Source organism: Panulirus ornatus, chromosome 25 (genome assembly GCF_036320965.1).
Source record: "Panulirus ornatus isolate Po-2019 chromosome 25, ASM3632096v1, whole genome shotgun sequence".
In the NCBI taxonomy this organism is placed as follows: Eukaryota; Metazoa; Arthropoda; class Malacostraca; order Decapoda; family Palinuridae; genus Panulirus; species Panulirus ornatus.
The window spans coordinates 21,962,231-21,984,576 of NC_092248.1; the positions used below are offsets into that span (position 1 = coordinate 21,962,231).

The 22,346-nt window shown below is 41.1% G+C and overlaps 1 protein-coding gene across 3 annotated transcripts in view; it reads left to right on the forward strand.

Annotated features, from left to right (window-relative positions):
- The first annotated feature begins 249 nt into the window (after positions 1 to 249).
- Positions 250 to 22,346, forward strand: part of LOC139757314 (gametogenetin-binding protein 2) — a 158,829-nt gene continuing 136,732 nt past the window's right edge. For all 3 annotated transcript variants that reach the window (XM_071677713.1, XM_071677715.1, XM_071677714.1), the window contains exons 1-2: positions 250 to 737; positions 10,980 to 11,176. In XM_071677713.1, the coding sequence (XP_071533814.1) occupies positions 648 to 737; positions 10,980 to 11,176 (287 nt within the window). In that variant the 5' untranslated portion in view covers positions 250 to 647. The remainder of the gene's footprint in view (positions 738 to 10,979; positions 11,177 to 22,346) is intronic.

The window sequence follows — 22,346 nt, forward strand, 5'->3', positions numbered from 1 at the left end:
GTTGTTCGATAATATTTCAATACTTATATAGCAGTTCTTTCGTGATGATGAAAAAGTTTAAGGATTTGGCAGAGACATTCGCTTGATGTATCTTATATATAAAGAAAAAATAATAAGAGAAAAATATAACTTTCTTCTTTGAAATGTGTCTTAATTCTATTGATATTCATAGTGACATGATTTGCACGCATTTCTAGAATCCTAGTAAATATTAAATTTCGATCTCACCATAGAGCCTACCACATCTCCACTGCGCATGCTCCGAACCGGTCTGAGACCTCATCCGATTGACATCGTACCATATAATAAGTCATAATTTGCGGTAATATCTGGAAGAAATCTACATATAATCCAAAGTGTGATTACATTTTCTTATTATTTAGCCACTGGTATAACGTATGTCATCAAAACTTCATTCACAACACTAAATGATAGATGTCAATGGACAAACATAGAGAGGAATCGGACAGTTGCCATCAACGAAACCAATGTGAAATAGCAACTAAGATATTAGGCCACGATTTTTGTGAAAATTACGCCTCCCTAAAGCGCAGAAGGGGCATATGTGGTCATTGATGACATAAAGGGGGCCAGGTGAACGACGTTATTTTAAGTTCAGTTCCCAAAGATTTCGGAAATAGGTCAAAATGGCTAAGTTGGTTGGTGTTTACGATGATGATGAAGAAGTAACATTGGGACGAAGGCAACTTCCTCTCTCAGTATATGATAACAAAATAGTAAGTATAACAGTTCTGTATCAATTTATCTCTCAGAAATGGCCTCTGATTTCGCCATTTCATTTTTTTCAAGTAGGGAGCATTGATGGAGATAATGGGCGATGGCCATTTAAAACGCCAGACTGGAGAAGAGGAAAAAGTCGACCTTTACTCATCTAACTCTTCCATAAATATATATACGATTTTAAAGCCCCTCAGATATGTTTAGTGATGGAGGTAATTTCACCATCGATCATGGCAATGTCCAATCACATTAGAACCATAGTCTGGTATTTGATCATTCTAGGAATATCGTTATATTTTCACAAAGATTAATTATTAATTACTTTTTCTTGCCTCACGTATCAATCGATTTTTTTAATTATAGCTCAGTGTAAGTGATTAGATGGGTAAAGTGATAGTTAAACCATGTGCTACTAGTGGCTTTGAACGAATTGATGTGCAGTGTTAGTGTTGTGTTTACAGAAGAGTGATGGAGTGTGATTTGGAGCATTGTATTACAATTTTTAATATGTATGGCGATGGGGGAGAGGATTGTAAGCATAAGGGTAAGTGTGGGGTTAATGAGCATAAGAAGAGGTGAAATGCTGAAAAAACTACTGAGCATGTGAAAACCTCATTTAATAACCTAAAGCATCCGAGATATTTCTCAGTTTTCATCATTCAAGCCGAAATATGCCAGACACACCCATAATTATCATGCTAAGTGCCTGCAAACTTAAACAGGTGACAAACTTGGTTGCTGTATGTGTCAGCCTTACCAGTAGCAGCCTTACCAGTAGCAGCTGCACCATTTGGTCCTCAGTATCAGATTACATTATTGGTGGTATATTTTTTCCATGAATCTTGGCTGCCTAAGGACATGACAGTTTTCCTAGCTTTCACAACTCCCACTACTGTCACCATATTTGACTTTGTTTAATCAAATGCAATGCTCTAAATCATGTTCTACCATTCAAGATCAGTTTTTTTAAACATTAGTAATGAAGCAAACTGAATTCACACAGTTGCTTAGGCTATTAGAGCGATGGACAATGGACATCAACTGATACTTTATCCCATATATAGGCCCATCGCTGTAAACACTGACATTTTGGAAAAGGCACAAAAATACGAGATGATTGGGGTAGTGTCAGTGACATACACCTCTCTGCTGTAAGCCCTCATTGAAGTGCATGTATTCTTGTACTTTTTCTTTGCAGAATGTATTTTTAGCTACTGCCTGTTGAACAATCAGGGAAGGTATGGGGTTAGTGAGTGTAAAAGGAGATAATGCACATGCAAGATATCAACAGAACCAAAAAAAAAAGAAAGAAATCAGTCACTAAAATGGTAGTTGAAATATACCAACATTGTATTTGTCTCCTTACAAAGAGAGTGTATGATAGCATGATCATATGGGGTTGATGTTCGAGGAAGACTGCCTTTGACTTTGGAAAATAGTGTCGGGTACTGTAGGGAGAGAAATGGTAGAAGAATGCGTGGAATGGTGCATGTGAGAGAGGCATGTAAATATAGGGATAAGTGGAAAATGAGAGTTCCTTGGGGAATGCATATCAGGGATATAGGTAAACAAGGCTGCTTACTGTGTCTTTTGCTTGTTCATGTTTCGTAACATGTAGGTCATACATTTTCCTTAGTGTGACTGGTATATTTTGACTAGAAAATAGTAATGAACACTTAGATAATATCTGTAGTTTGTAAGGTTTAGTAAGGTTAAGTTCTTTTGATCTTTTATGTGTATTTACTTTTGCATTAGTACACCCCTCAGTTTCTCCCAGGCATATTACAATCACCTCATTTATTGTTGTTCAACATGTAAGATAAGATATATGGGGAGGTGATAACAAGTAGTGGTGATGTGAGAAGGAGATGGAGTGAGTATTTTGAAAGTTTGTTGAATGTGTTTGATGATAGAGTGGCAGATATAGGGTGTTTTGGTCGAGGTGGTGTGCAAAGTGCAAGGGTTAGGGAAAATGATTTGGTAAACAGAGAAGAGGTAGTAAAAGCTTTGCGGAAGATGAAAGCCAGCAAGGCAGCAGGTTTGGATGGTATTGCAGTGGAATTTATTAAAAAAGGGGGTGACTGTATTGTTGACTGGTTGGTCAGGTTATTTAATGTATGTATGACTCATGGTGAGGTGCCTGAGGATTGGCGGAATGCGTGCATAGTGCCATTGTACAAAGGCAAAGGGGATAAGAGTGAGTGCTCAAATTACAGAGGTATAAGTTTGTTGAGTATTCGTGGCAAATTATATGGGAGGGTATTGATTGAGAGGGTGAAGGCATGTACAGAGCATCAGATTGAGGAAGAGCAGTGTGGTTTCAGAAGTGGTAGAGGATGTGTGGATCAGGTGTTTGCTTTGAAGAATGTATGTGAGAAATACTTAGAAAAGCAAATGGATTTGTATGTAGCATTTATGGATCTGGAGAAGGCATATGATAGAGTTGATAGAGATGCTCTGTGGAAGGTATTAAGAATATATGGTGTGGGAGGAAAGTTGTTAGAAGCAGTGAAAAGTTTTTATCGAGGATGTAAGGCATGTGTACGTGTAGGAAGAGAGGAAAGTGATTGGTTCTCAGTGAATGTAGGTTTGCGGCAGGGGTGTGTGATGTCTCCATGGTTGTTTAATTTGTTTATGGATGGGGTTGTTAGGGAGGTGAATGCAAGAGTTTTGGAAAGAGGGGCAAGTATGAAGTCTGTTGGGGATGAGAGAGCTTGGGAAGTGAGTCAGTTGTTGTTCGCTGATGATACAGCGCTGGTGGCTGATTCATGTGAGAAACTGCAGAAGCTGGTGACTGAGTTTGGTAAAGTGTGTGAAAGAAGAAAGTTAAGAGTAAATGTGAATAAGAGCAAGGTTATTAGGTACAGTAGGGTTGAGGGTCAAGTCAATTGGGAGGTGAGTTTGAATGGAGAAAAACTGGAGGAAGTGAAGTGTTTTAGATATCTGGGAGTGGATCTGGCAGCGGATGGAACCATGGAAGCGGAAGTGGATCATAGGGTGGGGGAGGGGGCGAAAATTCTGGGAGCCTTGAAGAATGTGTGGAAGTCGAGAACATTATCTCGGAAAGCAAAAATGGGTATGTTTGAAGGAATAGTGGTTCCAACAATGTTGTATGGTTGCGAGGCGTGGACTATGGATAGAGTTGTGCGCAGGAGGATGGATGTGCTGGAAATGAGATGTTTGAGGACAATGTGTGGTGTGAGGTGGTTTGATCGAGTAAGTAACGTAAGGGTAAGAGAGATGTGTGGAAATAAAAAGAGCGTGGTTGAGAGAGCAGAACAGGGTGTTTTGAAATGGTTTGGTCACATGGAGAGAATGAGTGAGGAAAGATTGACCAAGAGGATATACGTGTCGGAGGTGGAGGGAATGAGGAGAAGTGGAAGACCAAATTGGAGGTGGAAAGATGGAGTGAAAAAGATTTTGTGTGATCGGGGCCTGAACATGCAGGAGGGTGAAAGGAGGGCAAGGAATAGAGTGAATTGGAGCGAAGTGGTATACCGGGGTTGACGTGCTGTCAGTGGATTGAATCAGGGCATGTGAAGCGTCTGGGGTAAACCATGGAAAGCTGTGTAGGTATGTATATTTGCGTGTGTGGACGTATGTATATACATGTGTATGGGGGTGGGTTGGGCCATTTCTTTCGTCTGTTTCCTTGCGCTACCTCGCAAACGCGGGAGACAGCGACAAAAAAAAAAAAAAAAAATGATGCTGATATACTTGATATCTGCTCTATTCTTGTAATCTCTCCTTATTTTAGTTAGGACAAGATTGCTGTATAATCTTACTGTAGTTATGATTCTTTTTATTTGTACGATTTTCCTCCTTCATATTTATATTTATTTCTTTTGCTTTGTCGCTGTCTCCCGCGTTAGTGAGGTAGCGCAAGGAAACAGACGAAAAAAATGGACCAACCCACCCACATACACATGTATGCACATACACGTCCACACACGCAAATATACATACCTATATATCTCAACGTATACATATATATACACACACAGACATATACATATATGCACATGTACATAATTCATTCTGTCTGCCTCTATTCATTCCCATTGCCACCCCGCCACAAATGAAATAACAACCTCCTCCCCCCCTCATGTGCACAAGGTAGCGCTAGGAAAAGACAACACAGGCCACATTTGTTCACACTCGGTCTCAAGCTGTCATGTAATAATGCACCGAAACCACAGTTCCCTTTCCACATCCAGGCCCCACAGAACTTTTCATTGTTTATCCCAGATGCTTCACATGCCCTGGTTCAATCCATTGACAGCACGTTGACCCCGGTATACCACATCGTTCCAGTTCACTCTATTCCTTGCATGCCTTTCACTCTCCTGCATGTTCAGGCCCCAATCACTCAAAATCTCTTTCACTCCATCTTTCCACCTCCAATTTGGTCTTCCACTTCTCCTCGTTCCCTCCACCTCTGACACATATATCCTCTTGGTCAATCTTTCCTCACTTATTCTCTCCATGTGACCAAACCATTTCAAAACACCCTCTTCTGCTCTCTCAGTCACACTCTTTTTATTACCACACATCTCTCTTACCCTATTATTACTTACTCGATCAAACCATCTCACACCACATATTGTCCTCATACATCTCATTTCCAGCACATCCACCCTCCTCCGCACAACTCTATCCATAGCCCACGCCTCGCAGCCATATAACATTGTTGGAACCACTATTACTTCAAACCTACCCATTTTTGCTTTCTGAGAAAATGCTCTCGACTTCCACACATTTTTCAACGTTCCCAGAACTTTCGCCCCCTCCCCCACCCTATGATTCACTTCTGCTTCCATGGTTCCATCTGCTGCTAAATCCACTCCCAGATATATAAAACACTTCACTTCCTCCAGTTTTTCTCCACTCAAACTTACCTCCCAATTGACTTGTCCCTCAACCATACTGTACCTAATAACCTTGCTCTTATTCACATTTACTCTCAGCTTTCTTCTTTCACACACTTTACTAAACTCAGTCACCAGCTTCTGCAGTTTCTCACATGAATCAGCCACCAGCGCTGTATCATCAGCGAACAACAACTGACTCACTTCCCAAGCTCTCTCATCCACAGCAGACTGCATACTTGCCCCTCTTTCCAAAACTCTTGCATTCACCTCCCTAACAACCCCATTCATAAACAAATTAAACAACTATGGAGACATATCACACCCCTGCCGCAAACCTACATTCACTGAGAACCAATCACTTTCCTCTCTTCCTACACTTACACATGCCTTACATCCTCGATGAAAACTTTTCACTGCTTCTAACAACTTGCCCCCACACCATATATTCTTAATACCTTCCACAGAGCATCTCTATCAGCTCTATCATATGCCTTCTCGAGATCCATAAATGCTGCATACAAATCCATTTGCTTTTCTAAGTATTTCTCACATACATTCTTCAAAGCAAACACCTGATCCACACATCCTCTACCACGTCTGAAACCACACTGCTCTTCCCCAGTCTGATGCTCTGTAGATCCCTTCACCCTCTGAATCAATACCCTTCCATATAATTTCCCAGGAATACTCGACAGACTTATACCTCTGTAATTTGAGCACTCACTTTTATCTCCTTTGCCTTTGTACAGTGGCGCTATGCAAACATTTTGCCAATCCTCAGGCACCTCACCATGAGACATACATACATTAAATAACCTTATCAACCAGTCAACAATACAGTCACCCCCTTTTTTGATAAATTCCACTGCAATACCATCCAAACCCGCTGCCTTGCCGGCTTTCATTTTCCGCAAAACTTTTCCTACCTCTTCTCTGTTTACCAAATCATTTTCCCAAACCCTCTCACTTTGCCCACCACCTCGACCAAAACACCCTATATCTGCCACTCTATCATCAAACACATTCAACAAGCCTTCAAAATACTCAATCCATCTCCTCACATCACCACTACTTGTTATCACCTCTCCATTAGCCCCCTTCACTGAAGTTCCCATTTGTTCCCTTGTCTTACGCACTTTATTTACCTCCTTCCAAAACATCTTTTTATTCTCCCTAAAATTTAATGATACTCTCTCACTCCAGCTCTCATTTGCCCTCTTTTTCACCTCTTGCACCTTTCTCTTGACCTCCTGCCTCTTTCTTTTATACATCTCCCACTCATTTGCATTATTTCCTCGCAAAATTCATCCAAATGCCTCTCTCTTCTCTTTCACTAGTAATCTTACTTCATCATCCCACCACTCACTACCCTTTCTAATCTGCCCACCTCCCATGCCTCTCATGCCACAAGCATCTTTTACGCAAGTCATCACTGCTTCCCTAAATACATCCCATTCTTCCCACACTCCTCTTACGTCCTTTGTTCTCACCTTTTTCCATTCTGTACTCAGTCTCTCCTGGTACTTCCTCACACAAGTTGCTTTTCTAAGCTCACTTACTCTCACCACTCTTTTCACCCCAACATTCTCTCTTCTTTTCTGAAAACCTCTACAAATCTTCACCTTCGCCTCCACAAGATAATGATCAGACATCCCTCCAGTTGCACCTCTCAGCACATTAACATCCAAAAGTCCCTCTTTCGCACGCCTATCAATTAACACGTAATCCAATAACGCTCTCTGGCCATCTCTCCTACTTACATATACGTATGTACATCTCTTTTTAAACCAGGTACTCCCAATCACTAGTCCTTTTTCAGCACATAAGTCTACAAGCTCTTCATTTCCATTTACAACACTGAACACCCCATGTACACCAATTATTCCCTCAACTGCCACATTACTCACCTTTGCATTCAAATCACCCATCACTATAACCCAGTCTTGTGCATCAAAACTACTAACACACTCACTCAGCTGATCCCAAAACACTTGCCTCTCATGATCTTTCTTCTCGTGCCCAGGTGCATATGCATCTGTCCATCCACTTTCAGTTTTACCCATATCGATCTAGAGTGTACTTTCTTACACTCTGTCACATACTCCTACCACTCCTGTTTCAGGAGTTAGTGCTACTTCTTCCCTTGCTCTCGTCCTCTCACTAGCCCCTGACTTTACTCCCAAGACATTCCCAAACCACTCTTCCCCTTTAGCTTTGAGCTTCGTTTCACTCAGAGCCAAAACATCCAGTTCCTTTCCTCAAACATACTACCTATCTCTCCCTTTTTCTCATCTTGGTTACATCCACACACATTTAGACACCCCAATCTGAGCCTTCATGGAGGATGAGCACTCCCCGCATGACTCCTTTTTCTGTTTCACCTTTTAGAAAGTTAAAATACAAGTAGGGAAGGGTTTCCAGCCTCCTGCTCCCATCCCCTTTAGTCGCCTTCTACGACACGTGAGGAATGCGTGGGAAGTATTCTTTCTCCCCTATCCCCTGGGATATATGAATGTATATTACGTGTATTTACTTTTGCATTAGTACACCCCATAGTTTCCCCTGGCATATTACAATCACCTCATTTATTGTTTTTCATCATGTAAGATAAGATATATAGGTCCTCTGCAGGTATTTTTGTAATCACAATGCTGATATACTTGATATCTGCTTTGTTCTTGTAATCTCTTCTTACTTTAGTTAGGACAAGATTGCTGTATAATCTTACTATAGTTATGATTCTTTTTATTTATATGATAGTTAGGACAAGATTGCTGTATAATCTTACTATAGTTATGATTCTTTTTATTTATATAATTTTCCTCCCTCATATATGAATGTATATTAGAATGTAGCATTGACTATTTATGATTGCATATTAAATGATATTAATTTGCAGAGTTTGGTGTCTTCTCTAGAAATATATTTTTTTCATTTGATATCTTCAGCATATGATCTAGTAAATCAGTGATTGTACATCAGCATACCCATAGTCACTTAGCTCTAGGGTACAATACATTGGCGTATAGAGACATTGGTGTATCTTAAGTCATTGCCATATATGTGAGTTACTACTTAAATTGATAGTGGGGAGGGCTGTGAAGATTAAGGAAAATTGAAGGGGTAATTAATGTAGAATTATGTGAAGCTAAAAAAAAATTACCTTTCCTTTGTAGCTAACTTTACCTAATATTCAGTGTTGTTTGAAAAGTAGGTGCTTGTTATTTCCTTGTGCTTCCATCCAGATATTGCTGGGCTCTATAGGTTTATGTGCATTTAAAGGAAAGCTGTTTCCATTATTTGAAAATGAGGTACTCTCCTTGTGCCTATTTATTAACTTTAAGAGCAAAATTTAAATGTTAAAGAATTAGAAATTAAATGGGGAGAAAGAACATGATTATTGTTAGTAAATTTTCACAAGTCAGGCATGATGATGCATGTTCCTGGGTTTATCTATTGGTTATGACATATAAATCAAACTCAGGCAGGAGCAGTCTTTCATTTTTCTTTTTACTCTCTTAGTGCTGTGGACATGTCTGCCCGGTAAATAATGTATTTTTCCTAAACTACCCATGATTTAACTTTTGATTCGTTGTGGTAGGGTTCAAAGATTAAAAGGAGTTCAAGTGTGTTAGAACAGTGGGCATGATGGTTGGGAATTTGGTTGAGATGTTTAATTAATTGTTGTAGATTGTTACTTATCTATCAGGATCCTTGTGGTGTATATTGAAATCCCTTACATAGAGGATCTCAGTGTATGGATGAGAAGACAGCAGATTCTCATGTCAAGAAGGCAAATGGCCAGAGTTGTTCATAATTGAAGGAACTGGGGAGGAAATAATTAGCTCACAAAAGCAGGGCAATAGAAGGGAGAAAGATTTTTGAGCCAGATAGCCTCAAATTTAGGAGACTCAAGATCTATGAGGTGAGCAGTAGGTGCTTTTGTATTAGTGGGCACAAACTCTGCCCTTAGAGTAGAAATGATGATGATAGAGATTTTAGTTGAAGATCTGATAGTGCAGAGGAGAAGCAGCTTTGAACGTTGGATTATTGAGATTAGTAAAAGATCGGGGCAGGAGGTAATGTTTGAATTAAAACCATAAAAGTAACAAATGAACTGAAAAAGAGCCAGGTCTAACAGCTGTATCTATAGAATTGAGATGGATCCCAGTGTCATGATGGCATTCAGGTGGGCTCTGTGGTCTGCCCTACCTCTTTAGACTAGAGTTATGGCTCAAAATCAGTACTGAAAAGTTTTGTAATGGTTGCACTGCCATGAATTATATAGTTTGCAAAGTGAGAAGAAAACAAGATAGAGATGCATGTGAGATTTGTATTAAGTGTTGCGTATGAGAAAAAGCGTGTGGAATTGGATGCCAGCAACCCAGGTGTGGTTGTGGCAAGAGAAAAATGACTGTGATCTTGTTCTGAAAGGTGGGTACTGAGCAAATGCTGCCTGTGGTCTTGGCTTACTGTGCCAAAGTGGCTATCCATCCCAAAACCCAGGTGGTAGGACGTCCTTGGTCAGTGAATGCCTGCCATCCGCTGCTACTAATATGGAATGGCAGCAGCAGTGGTTGCCACCAACTGCACCTATATGTATATTTCTGTGATTTACATGAGTGACCAATGGAACAACCTTATCAGTTTAATTTTTCTTTTTCTGCAAAAACATATTAATTTGTAACATAGAACAAAACTTAACTTGGTAGTTGCTATTGGCTGTTTTGTTTTCAGGTATGCATTTCTTTCTATCAAAACTGGTCACCAGTCACGTGATTTTATTTTGTGACCAGTGTACAGCAGTTGTATTTGATTTTTGAAATTTGACTAATAAAAGCGGTTAGATAAAACAATCTTATAACTCAAAAACTAATAAGTTCTCCAAGACAATGTTTTCTTACATACCACTCTTGTTTTGAACTTTTCATCATTGTCTTAGCAAATTCATAACCAGTCCTCCATGAAAGTTTATAATTTTCCTCCATTTGATCAAATCTTGGATACCTCTTTGTATTCTTTGCTGTCGAACTTTGAGAAATAAAGATTTTTTTGTAGTATTGAGGAATAACATCTTTTATTTCATCTTGGGACAATGTCATTTTGTATACAAATTTAGAATTCAGTAACATTTGGTACATTATTTGACTTTTTCATACATAAGTGAATCGGAGTATAAGAATTATCCTCTTAATTGTAGGATAGAGAGTTACTCTTGCAAAGTGTTCAGTATTGTGTATGGAGTTTATCTAAATTGTTATGTAGTGTGATTTTGTAAAAGAAGACAAGTTACAAAGAATCTTTATAGTTGTATATTCTTGAAATTTTGTTTTCAGTGTCAGTAAGTTGTGTGTTCTTTTGCTTCAGATGACAATGCAGCTTGGAGAATCATGTGATGGCTGTGAATATACTGGAGGCAATACAAAGCGGCGATGTGATGAATCATTCACAAGACAGTATAATACTTTGAGTAAGACTGAAGTAGAAGCTGCATTGATGGTTCCTTCAAAAGAGTTGTTTACAAGGTTGGCCCAGACTGTTGCATGTGTGGGCTGTCGGAGAAGGTTGGTCACTCTTAAGTTGGATGTTGACTTTCATGTTATACATACATGCTTTTTTTTATATTAATTTTAAAAGAATCATCTTCAAAATCTTCCAAGGCCATATATTCAGTGTTCTAGAAGGTAGGACTGTCACTGAATTATTTTCACCAGAGTTGTATGTGTGGCACTGCAAACTTGATTTCTTGAAAAGAGTTTCAAACAAATTCAGTTGACTGCCATAAGGAATATTAATGACAGGGATTGATAGTAAGGATGAAGAAGAATACAGATCACAAAGTGGAGCTGGGAAAATTTCCAAATGTTACTTTTTGCAGGGTACAAAAATGGAAGCATTTATTCCCTCTTCCTCCAAGATGATCTCTTCATCCAATCCATGGTTTAACTGTCTCTGTTCTGAGTCCATTCAAACAAGGGATCGGGCATGGAAAAACTTTCCTTCCTCTGGCTCCCATTCAGCTTTTATCACTGCCTGTAATTGCTGCAAGCACATTATCCATGAGGTGAAGCATTCCTTCATCCAGAGGAAGTGCGATAACCTCTCCTGATCATCCAATAATAGGTCTTTCTGGTCTTTAGCTAAGAGCATCTCTAACAACTTGTGTCACTCATCCACTAATAGGTCTATCTGGTCGTTAGCTAAGAGCATCTCTAACAACTTGTGTCACTCTAACTTTCCTGAACTTCTCCATTCTGATGTTACTATAACTCTCTCCCAGAGACAAAGTAACTCTCTTTAGTTCTTGTTTCTCTTCTAACTCCTCCTTGGATGACTCTGACATTCTTTCACCCCCCTGATGCTTCTCTAACTAATCCTATGCCTCTTCCTGTAATATCTTTTCAGACTTTGAAAAATGCTTCTTTCTCTGAACACAAGAAAGGCTTATGGTCCTGATGGCATCCATCCCATGTACTGAGTATGCTTCTAAACCTGCACCTGTGCTTGTTTGTCTGTTCTCTTTCTGTTTGTATACCCACACTTTTCCTTCTTGGAAGCATGCATTGATACATCCCATCCTTAGGAAGGGTGACCATTCTGACCCCTCTAACTATTGTCTTATTGCTTTGACATCTACCATTTCCAGAGTCTTTGAATCCTTCCTCAGCTCCCATCCTTAGACACCTCTGATCACCAGGCAAGATCCACTGGTGATTTTTTTCCTGTCTTACTAATGTCTGGTCATCATCCCTTGAGAGATATTGGGGAGTCAAGTGTAGTTGTCCTTGACATATCTATGGCTTTCGACGGTGTGGCATCGGGGTCTCATCTCTAAGCTCTCCTCTTTTGGCTTCCCTCCCTCACTCTGCACATTCTTATCTAGCTTCCTTTCTAGCTGATCTATCTCTGTGGTTATTGAATCAGCCTTCCCCCTTTTTTGTATCAAGAGTGGTGTCCCACAAGCTTCTGTCCTGTCCCCTACACTTTTTCTCCTTTTTTCAATGATTTTCTCTCCACAAATAATCCAGTGCACTCATACACTGATGACTCAGCACTGTTGATTTACATCCTTCAATTCTTCTCCCGTTTCTCTCACTAAATCTGCATGTTGTCATGACACAGCTTCCTCAATAAACTTAGACTTGGACAGGGTATCTCAGTGGGGTAGACAAACTCTTCTTAAGTGTAATGCCTCCAAGACCCAGTTTTTACCCATCTCTTTATCGAAAACTTCTTGCAACTCTCAATTTTCCTTTGACAGTTCTGTAATTCCACCTCAACTCAATGAACAAATTGGTATTACTGTAACATCCACTCTTTCTTGGATACCCCACATTACAGGAATAGCTAATCTGCCCCTAAGAAACTGTGTCCTGTTTAGATGTCGAGGTGTGCGAGGTAGCGCTAGGAAAGACACCAAAGGCCCCATTCGTTCACACTCAGTCTCTAGCTGTCATGTAATAATGCACCGAAACCACAGCTCCCTTTCCACTTCCAGGCCCCACACACTTTGCATGGTTTACCCCAGACGCTTCACATGCCCTGGTTCAATCCATTGACAACACGTCGACCCCGGTATACCACATCGTGCCAATTCACTCTATTCCTTGCACGCCTTTCACCCTCCTGCATGTTCAGGCCCCGATCACTCAAACTCTTTTTCACTCCATCTTTCCACCTCCAATTTGGTCTCCCACTTCTCTTCGTTCCCTCCACCTCTGACACATATATCCTCTTTGTCAATCTTTCCCCACTCATTCTCTCCATATGACCAAACCATTTCAAAACACCCTCTTCTGCTCTCTCAACCACACACTTTTTATTTCCACACATCTCTCTCACCCTTACATTACTTACTCGATCAAACCACCTCACACCACATATTGTCCTCAAACATCTCATTTCCAGCACATCCACCCTCCTGCGCACAACTCTATCCATAGCCCACGACTCGCAACCATACAACATTGTTGGAACCACTATTCCTTCAAACATACCCATTTTTGCTTTCCGAGATAATGTTCTCGACTTCCAAACATTCTTCAAGGCTCCCAGAATTTTCGCCCCCTCCCCCACCCAATGATCCACTTCCGCTTCCATGGTTCCATCCGCTGCCAGATCCGCTCCCAGATATCTAAAACACTTCACTTCCTCCAGCTTTTCTCCATTCAAACTTACCTCCCAATTGACTTGACCCTCAACAATACTGTACCTAATAACCTTGATCTTATTCACATTTACTCCTAACTTTCTTCTTTCACACACTTTACCAAACTCAGTCACCAGCTTCTGCAGTTTCTTACATGAATCAGCCACCAGCGCTGTATCATCAGCGAACAACAACTGACTCACTTCCCTAGCTCTCTCATCCACAACAGACTTCATACTTGCCCATCTTTCCAAAACTCTTGCATTCACCTCCCTAACAACCCCATCCATAAACAAATCAAACAACCATGGAGACATCACACACCCTTTCCGTAAACCTACATTTACTGAGAACCAATCACTTTCCTCTCTTCCTACACGTACACATGCCTTACATCCTCTATAAAAACTTTTCACTGATTCTAACAACTTGCCTCCCACACCATATATTCTTAAAACCTTCCACAGAGCATCTCTATCAACTCTATCATATGCCTTCTCCAGATCCATAAATGCTACATACAAATCCATTTGTTTTTCTAAGTATTTCTCGAATACATTCTTCAAAGCAAACACCTGATCCACACATCCTCTACCACTTCTGAAACCACACTGCTCTTCCCCAATCTGATGCTCTGTACACGCCTTCACCCTCTCACTCATTACCCTCCCATATAATTTACCAGGAGTACTCAACAAACTTATACCTCTGTAATTTGAGCACTCACCTTTGTCCCCTTTGCCTTTGTACAATGGCACTATGCAAGCATTCTGCCAATCCTCAGGAACCTCACCATGAATCATACATACATTAAATAACCTTACCAACCAGTCAACAATACAGTCACCCCTTTTTTAATAAATTCCACTGCAATACCATCCAAACTTGCTGCTTTTCCGGCTTTCATCTTCCGTAAAGCTTTTACTACCTCTTCTCTATTTACCAAATCATTTTCCCTAACCCTCTCACTTTGCACACCACCTCGACCAAGACATCCCACATCTGCCACTCTATCATCAAACACATTCAACAAACCTTCAAAATACTCACTCCATCTCCTTCTCACATCACCACTACTTGTTACCACCTCCCCATTAGCCCCCTTCACTGAAGTTCCCATTTGCTCCCTTGTCTTACGCACTTTATTTACCTCCTTCCAAAGCATCTTTTTATTCTCCCTGAAATTTAATGATACTCTCTCACCCCAACTCTCATTTGCCCTCTTTTTCACCTCTTGCACCTTTCTCTTGACCTCCTGCCTCTTTCTTTTATACCTCTCCCACTCATTTGCATTTTTCCCTGCAAAAATCGTTCAAATGCCTCTCTCTTCTCTTCCACTAATAATCTTACTTCTTCATCCCACCACTCACTACCTTTTCTAATCAACCCACCTCCCACGCTTCTCATGCCACAAGCATCTTTTGCGCAAGCCATCACTGCTTCCCTAAATACATCCCATTCCTCCCCCACTCCCCTTACCTCCTTTGTTCTCACCTTTTTCCATTCTGTACTCAGTCTCTCCTGGTACTTCCTCACACAAGTCTCCTTCCCAAGCTCACTTACTCTCACCACTCTCTTCACCCCAACATTCTCTCTTCTTTTCTGAAAACCCCTACAAATCTTCACCTTCGCCTCCACAAGATAATGATCAGACATCCCTCCAGTTGCACCTCTCAGCACATTAACATCCAAAAGTCTCTCTTTCGTGCGTCTATCAATTAACGCGTAATCCAATAACGTTCTCTGGCCATCTCTCCTACTTACATACGTATACTTATGTATATCTCACATTTTAAACCAGGTATTCCCAATCACCAGTCCTTTTTCAGCACATAAATCTACAAGCTCTTCACCATTTCCATTTACAACACTGAACACTCCATGTATACCAGTTATTCCCTCAACTGCCACATTACTCACCTTTGTATTCAAATCACCCATCACTATAACCCAGTCTTGTGCATCAAAACCACTAACACACTCATTCAGCTGCTCCCAAAACACTTGCCTCTCATGATCTTTCTTCTCATGCCCAGGTGCATATGCACCAATAATCCCCCATCTCTCTCCATCAACTTTCAGTTTTACCCATATCAATCTAGAATTTACTTTCTTACACTCTATCACATACTCCCACAACTCCTGATTCAGGAGTAATGCTACTCCTTCCCTTGCTCTTGTCCTCTCACTAACCCCTGACTTTACTCCCAAGACATTCCCAAACCACTCTTCCCCTTTACCCTTTAGCTTCGTTTCACTCAAAGCCAAAACATCCAGGTTCCTTTCCTCAAACATACTACCTATCTCTCCTTTTTTCTCATCTTGGTTACATCCACACACATTTAGACACCCCAATCTGAGCCTTCGAGGAGGATGAGCGCTCCTCGCGTGACTCCTTCTTCTCTTTCCCCTTTTAGAATGTTAAAATACAAGGAGGGAAGGGTTTCTGGCCCCCCCCGCTCCCGTCCCCTTTATTCGCCTTCTACGACACGTGAGGAATGCGTGGGAAGTATTCTTAATCCCCTATCCCCATATTTATACATATGTATATATTCTTTTCATACTATTCGCCATTTCCCGCGATAGCGAGGTAGCGTTAAGAACAGAGGACTGGGCCTTTGAGGGAATATCCTCACCTGGCCCCCTTCTCTGTTCCTTCTTTTGGAAAAAAAAAAATGATAAATGAATATATATATGAACATTGATTTGCGACAGGGGTGCCTGATGTCTCCCTAGTTGTTTAATTTGTTTATGGATGGGGTTATTAGGGAGGTGAATGCAAGAGTTTTGGAGAGAGGGGCAAGTGTTCAGTTTGTTATGGATTAGAGAGCTTGGGAAGTGAATCAGTTGTTGTTCACTGATGATACAATGCTGGTGGCTGATTCGGGTGAGAAACTGCAGAAACTGGTGACTGAGTTTGGTACAGTGTGCGAAAGAAGAAAGCTGAGAGTTAATGTGAATAAGAGCAAGGTTATTAGGTACAGTAGGGCTGAGGGACAAGTCAATTGGGAGGTACGTTTGAATGGTGAAAAACTGGAGGAAGGGAAGTGTTTTAGATATCTGGGAGTGGATTTAGCAGCGGATGGAACCATGGAAATGGAAGTGAATCATAGGGTGGGGGAGGGGGTGAAAGTTCTTGAAGCGTTGAAGAATGTGTGGAAGTCGAGAACATTATCTCAGAAAGCAAAAATGGGTATGTTTGATGGAATAGTGGTTCCGACAATGTTATATGGCTGCAAGGCATGGGCTGTAGATAGAGTTGTGCGGAGGAGGGTGGATGTGCTGGAGATGAGATGTTTGAGGACAGTATATGATGAGGTGGTTTGATCAAGTAAGTAATGAAAGGGTAAGAGAGGTGTGTGGTAATAAAAAGAGTTTGGTTGAGAGAGCAGAAAAGGGTGTTTTGAAATGGTTTGGTCGCATGGAGAGAATGAGAGAGGAAAGATTGTCAAAGAGGATATATGTTTCAAAAGTGGGAGACCAAATTGGAGGTGGAAAGATGGAGTGAAAAAGATTTTGAGTGATTGGGGCCTGATCATGCAGGAGGGTGAAAGGCTTGCAAGGAATAGAGCGAATTGGAAGGATGTGGTGTACTGGGGTCGACGTGCTGTCATTGGATTGAACCAGGGCATGTGAAGTGTCTGGGGTAAACCATAGAAACTTTTGTGGGGCCTTGAAGTGGAAAGGGAGCTCTGGTTTTGGTGCATTATATATGACAGCTAGAGATTGATTGTGAACGAATGTGGCCTTTGTTGTCTTTTCCTAGTGCTATCTCACTTCACATGCCCCGGTTCAATCCATTGACAGCACGTTGACCCCGGTATACCACATTGTTCCAATTCACTCTATTCCTTGCACGCCTTTCACCCTCCTGTATGTTTAGGCCCCAATCACACATAATCTTTTTCACTCCATCTTTCCACCTCCAATTTGGTCTCCCACTTCTCGTTCCCTCCACGTCTGATACATATATCCTCTTTGTCAATCTTTCCTCACTCATTCTCTCCATGTGACCAAACCATTTCAAACCACCCTCTTCTGCTCTCTCAAACACACTCTTTTTATTACCACTTATCTCTCTTACCCTTTCATTACTTAATCGATCAAAAAACCTTACACCACATATTGTCCTCAAACATATCATTTCCAGCACATCCACCCTCCTCCGCACAACTCTATCCATAGTCCATGCCTCGCAATCATATAACATTGTTGGAACCACTACTCCTTCAAACATACCCATTTTAGCTTTCTGAGATAATGTTCTCGACTTCCACACATTTTTCAATGCTCCCAGAACTTTTGCCCCCTCCCCCACCCTATGATTCACTTCCGCTTCCATGGTTCCATCCGCTGCCAAATCCACTCCCATATATCTGAATCACTTTACTTCCTCCAGTTTTTCTCCATTCATACTTACCTCCCAGTTAACATGTCCCTCAACTCAACAGTACACACTTTACACACTTTACCAAAGTCAGTCACCAGCTTCTGCAGTTTCTCACCCGAATCAGCCACCAGCGCTGTATCATCAGTGAACAACAACTGACTCACTTCCCAAGCTCTCTTACCCACAACAGACAGCATACTTGCCCCTCTTTCCAAAACTCTTGCATTCACCTCCCCATCCATAGATAAATTAAACAACCATGGAAACATCACGCACCCTTGCCGCAAACCAACATTCACTGAGAACCAGTCACTTTCCTCTCTTCCTACTCGTACACATGCCTTACATCCTTGATAAGAATTTTTCACTGCTTCTGACAACTTGCCTCCCACACCATATATTCTTAATACCTTCCACAGAGCATCTGTATCAACTCTATCATATGCCTTCTTCAGATCCATAAATGCTACATACAAATCCATTTGCTTTTCTCAGTATTTCTCACATACATTCTTCAAAGCAAACACCTGGTCCACACATCCTCTACCACTTCCGAAACCACACTGCTCCTACCCAATCTGATGCTCTGTACATGCCTTCACCCTCTCAATCAATACCCTCCCATATAATTTCCCAGGAATACTCAACAAACTTATACCTCTGTAATATATATATATATATATATATATATATATATATATATATATATATATATATATATATATATATATTATCCCTGGGGATAGGGGAGAAAGAATACTTCCCACGTATTCCCTGCGTGTCGTAGAAGGCGACTAAAAGGGAAGGGAGCGGGGGGCTGGAAATCCTCCCCTCTCGTTTTTTTTTAATTTTCCAAAAGAAGGAACAGAGAAGGGGGCCAGGTGAGGATATTCCCTGAAAGGCCCAGTCCTCTGTTCTTAACGCTACCTCGCTATTGCGGGAAATGGCGAATAGTATAAAAAAAAAAAAGAAAATATATATATATATATATATATATATATATATATATATATATATATATTATCCCTGGGGATAGGGGATTAAGAATACTTCCCACGTATTCCCTGCGTGTCGTAGAAGGCGACTAAAAGGGGAGGGAGCGGGGGGCTGGAAATCCTCCCCTCTCGTTTTTTTTTTTTTTTTTTTTTTTTTTTTTTTTTTTCAAAAGAAGGAAAAGAGAATTGGGCCAGGTGAGGGTATTCCCTCAAAGGCCCAGTCCTCTGTTCTTAACGCTACCTCGCTAATGCGGGAAATGGCGAATAGTTTGAAAGAAAAGATATATATATATATATATATATATATACTTTTTTTTTTTGTCGCTTTCTCCCGCAGTTGCGAGGTAGCGCAAGGAAACAGAAGAAAGAAATGGCCCAACCCACCCCCATACACATGTATATACATACGTCCACACACGCAAATATACATACCTACACAGCTTTCCATGGTTTACCCCAGACACTTCACATGCCCTGATTCAATCCACTGACAGTACGTCAACCCCGGTATACCACATCGATCCAATTCACTCTATTCCTTGCCCTCCTTTCACCCTCCTGCATGTTCAGGCCCCGATCACACAAAATCTTTTTCACTCCATTTTTCCACCTCCAATTTGGTCTCCCACTTCTCCTCGTTCCCTCCACCTCCGACACATATATCCTCTTGGTCAATCTTTCCTCACTCATTCTCTCCATGTGCCCAAACCATTTCAAAACACCCTCTTCTGCTCTCTCAACCACGCTCTTTTTATTTCCACACATCTCTCTTACCCTTACGTTACTCGATCAAACCACCTCACACCACACATTGTCCTCAAACATCTCATTTCCAGCACATCCATCCTCCTGCGCACAACTCTTTCCATAGCCCACGCCTCGCAACCATACAACGTTGTTGGAACCACTATTCCTTGAAACATACCCATTTTTGTTTTCCGAGATAATGTTCTCGATTTCCACACATTCTTCAAGGCTCCCAGGATTTTCGCCCGCTCCCCCACCCTATGATCCACTTCCGCTTCCATGGTTCCATCCGCTGCCAGATCCACTCCCAGATATCTAAAACACTTTACTTCCTCCAGTTTTTCTCCATTCAAACTTACCTCCCATTTGACTTGACCCTCAACCCTACTGTACCTAATTACCTTGCTCTTATTCACATTTACTCTTAACTTTCTTCTTTCACACACTTTACCAAACTCAGTCACCAGCTTCTGCAGTTTCTCACATGAATCAACCACCAGTGCTGTATCATCAGCGAACAACAACTGACTCACTTCCCAAGCTCTCTCATCCACAACAGACTTCATACTTGCCCCTCTTTCCAAAACTCTTGCATTCACCTCCCTAACAACCTCATCCATAAACAAATTAAACAACCATGGAGACATCACACACCCCTGCTGCAAACCTACATTCACTGAGAACCAATCACTTTCCTCTCTTCCTACATGTACACATGCCTTACATCCTCGATAAAAACTTTTCACTGCTTCTAACAACTTGCTTCCCACACCATATATTCCTAATACCTTCCACAGAGCATCTCTATCAACTCTATCATATGCCTTCTCCAGATCCATAAATGCTACATACAAATCCATTTGCTTTTCTAAGTATTTCTCACATACATTCTTCAAAGCAAACACCTGATCCACACATCCTCTACCACTTCTGAAACCACACTGCTCTTCCCCAGTCTGATGCTCTGTACATACCTTCACCCTCTCAATCAATACCCTCCCATATAATTTCCCAGGAATACTCAACAAACTTTTTTTTTTTTTTATATACTTTGTCGCTGTCTCCCGCGTTTGCGAGGTAGCGCAAGGAAACAGACGAAAGAATAATGTCCCAAAAAACCGCCCCCCCCATTACCCACAATGTACCCCTATTACCTATCTACCCGCAGCAACCGATACACAACAACTTTCACTCTCTTCCACCAAGTTCATCGCCTCCCTGTTCACATCCACGATCCGACCAGTATATACCCTGCTCAATTCCTATTCTTGCCCTCACTCACTCCTCAGTCCCCGATACCCAATATCCATCTTCCACACAACTTTGCCCTCTTTCCTGCTCTCTCCACCGAAAATCCACTGCATCTTTCCTCACCATCCTTCTTGCCCCCACTTCAAACATCTCTCTTACCCTTTTAACTTCTACTCACTTCATGATCAAACCACCTCACACCACACATTGTCCTCAAACATCTCATTTCCAGCACATCCATCCTCCTGCGCCACAAACTCTATCCTAGCCCAGCCTTTTTTTTTTTTTTTTTTTTTTTTTTTTTTTTTTTTTTTTTTTTTTTTTTTTTTTTTTTTTTTTTTTTTTTTTTTTTATATATATATAATATATATATATATATATATATATTTTTTTTTTTTTTTTTTTACTTTGTCGCTGTCTCCCGCGTTTGCGAGGTAGCGCAAGGAAACAGACAAAAGAAATGGCCCAACCCCCCCCCATACACATGTACATACGTCCACACACGCAAATATACATACCTACACAGCTTTCCATGGTTTACCCCAGACGCTTCACATGCCTTGATTCAATCCACTGACAGCACGTCAACCCCGGTATACCACATCGCTCCAATTCACTCTATTCCTTGCCCTCCTTTCACCCTCCTGCATGTTTCAGGCCCCGATCACACAAAATCTTTTTCACTCCATCTTTCCACCCCCAAATTTTTGGTCTCCCTCTTCTCCTTGTTCCTCCACCTCCGACACATTATCCTCTTGGTCAATCTTTCCTCGCTCATCCTCTCCATGTGCCTAAACCACTTCAAAACACCCTCTTCTGCTCTCTCAACCACGCTCTTTTTATTTCCACACATCTCTCTTACCCTTACGTTACTCACTCGATCAAACCACCTCACACCACACATTGTCCTCAAACATCTCATTTCCAGCACATCCATCCTCCTGCGCACAAACTCTATCCATAGCCCACGCCTCGCAACCATACAACATTGTTGGAACCACTATTCCTTCAAACATACCCATTTTTGCTTTCCGAGATAATGTTCTCGACTTCCACACATTCTTCAACAAACTTATACCTCTGTAATTTGAGCACTCACTCTTATCCCCTTTGCCTTTGTACAATGGCACTATGCACGCATTCCGCCAATCCACAGGCACCTCACCATGAGTCATACATACATTAAATAACCTTGCCAACCA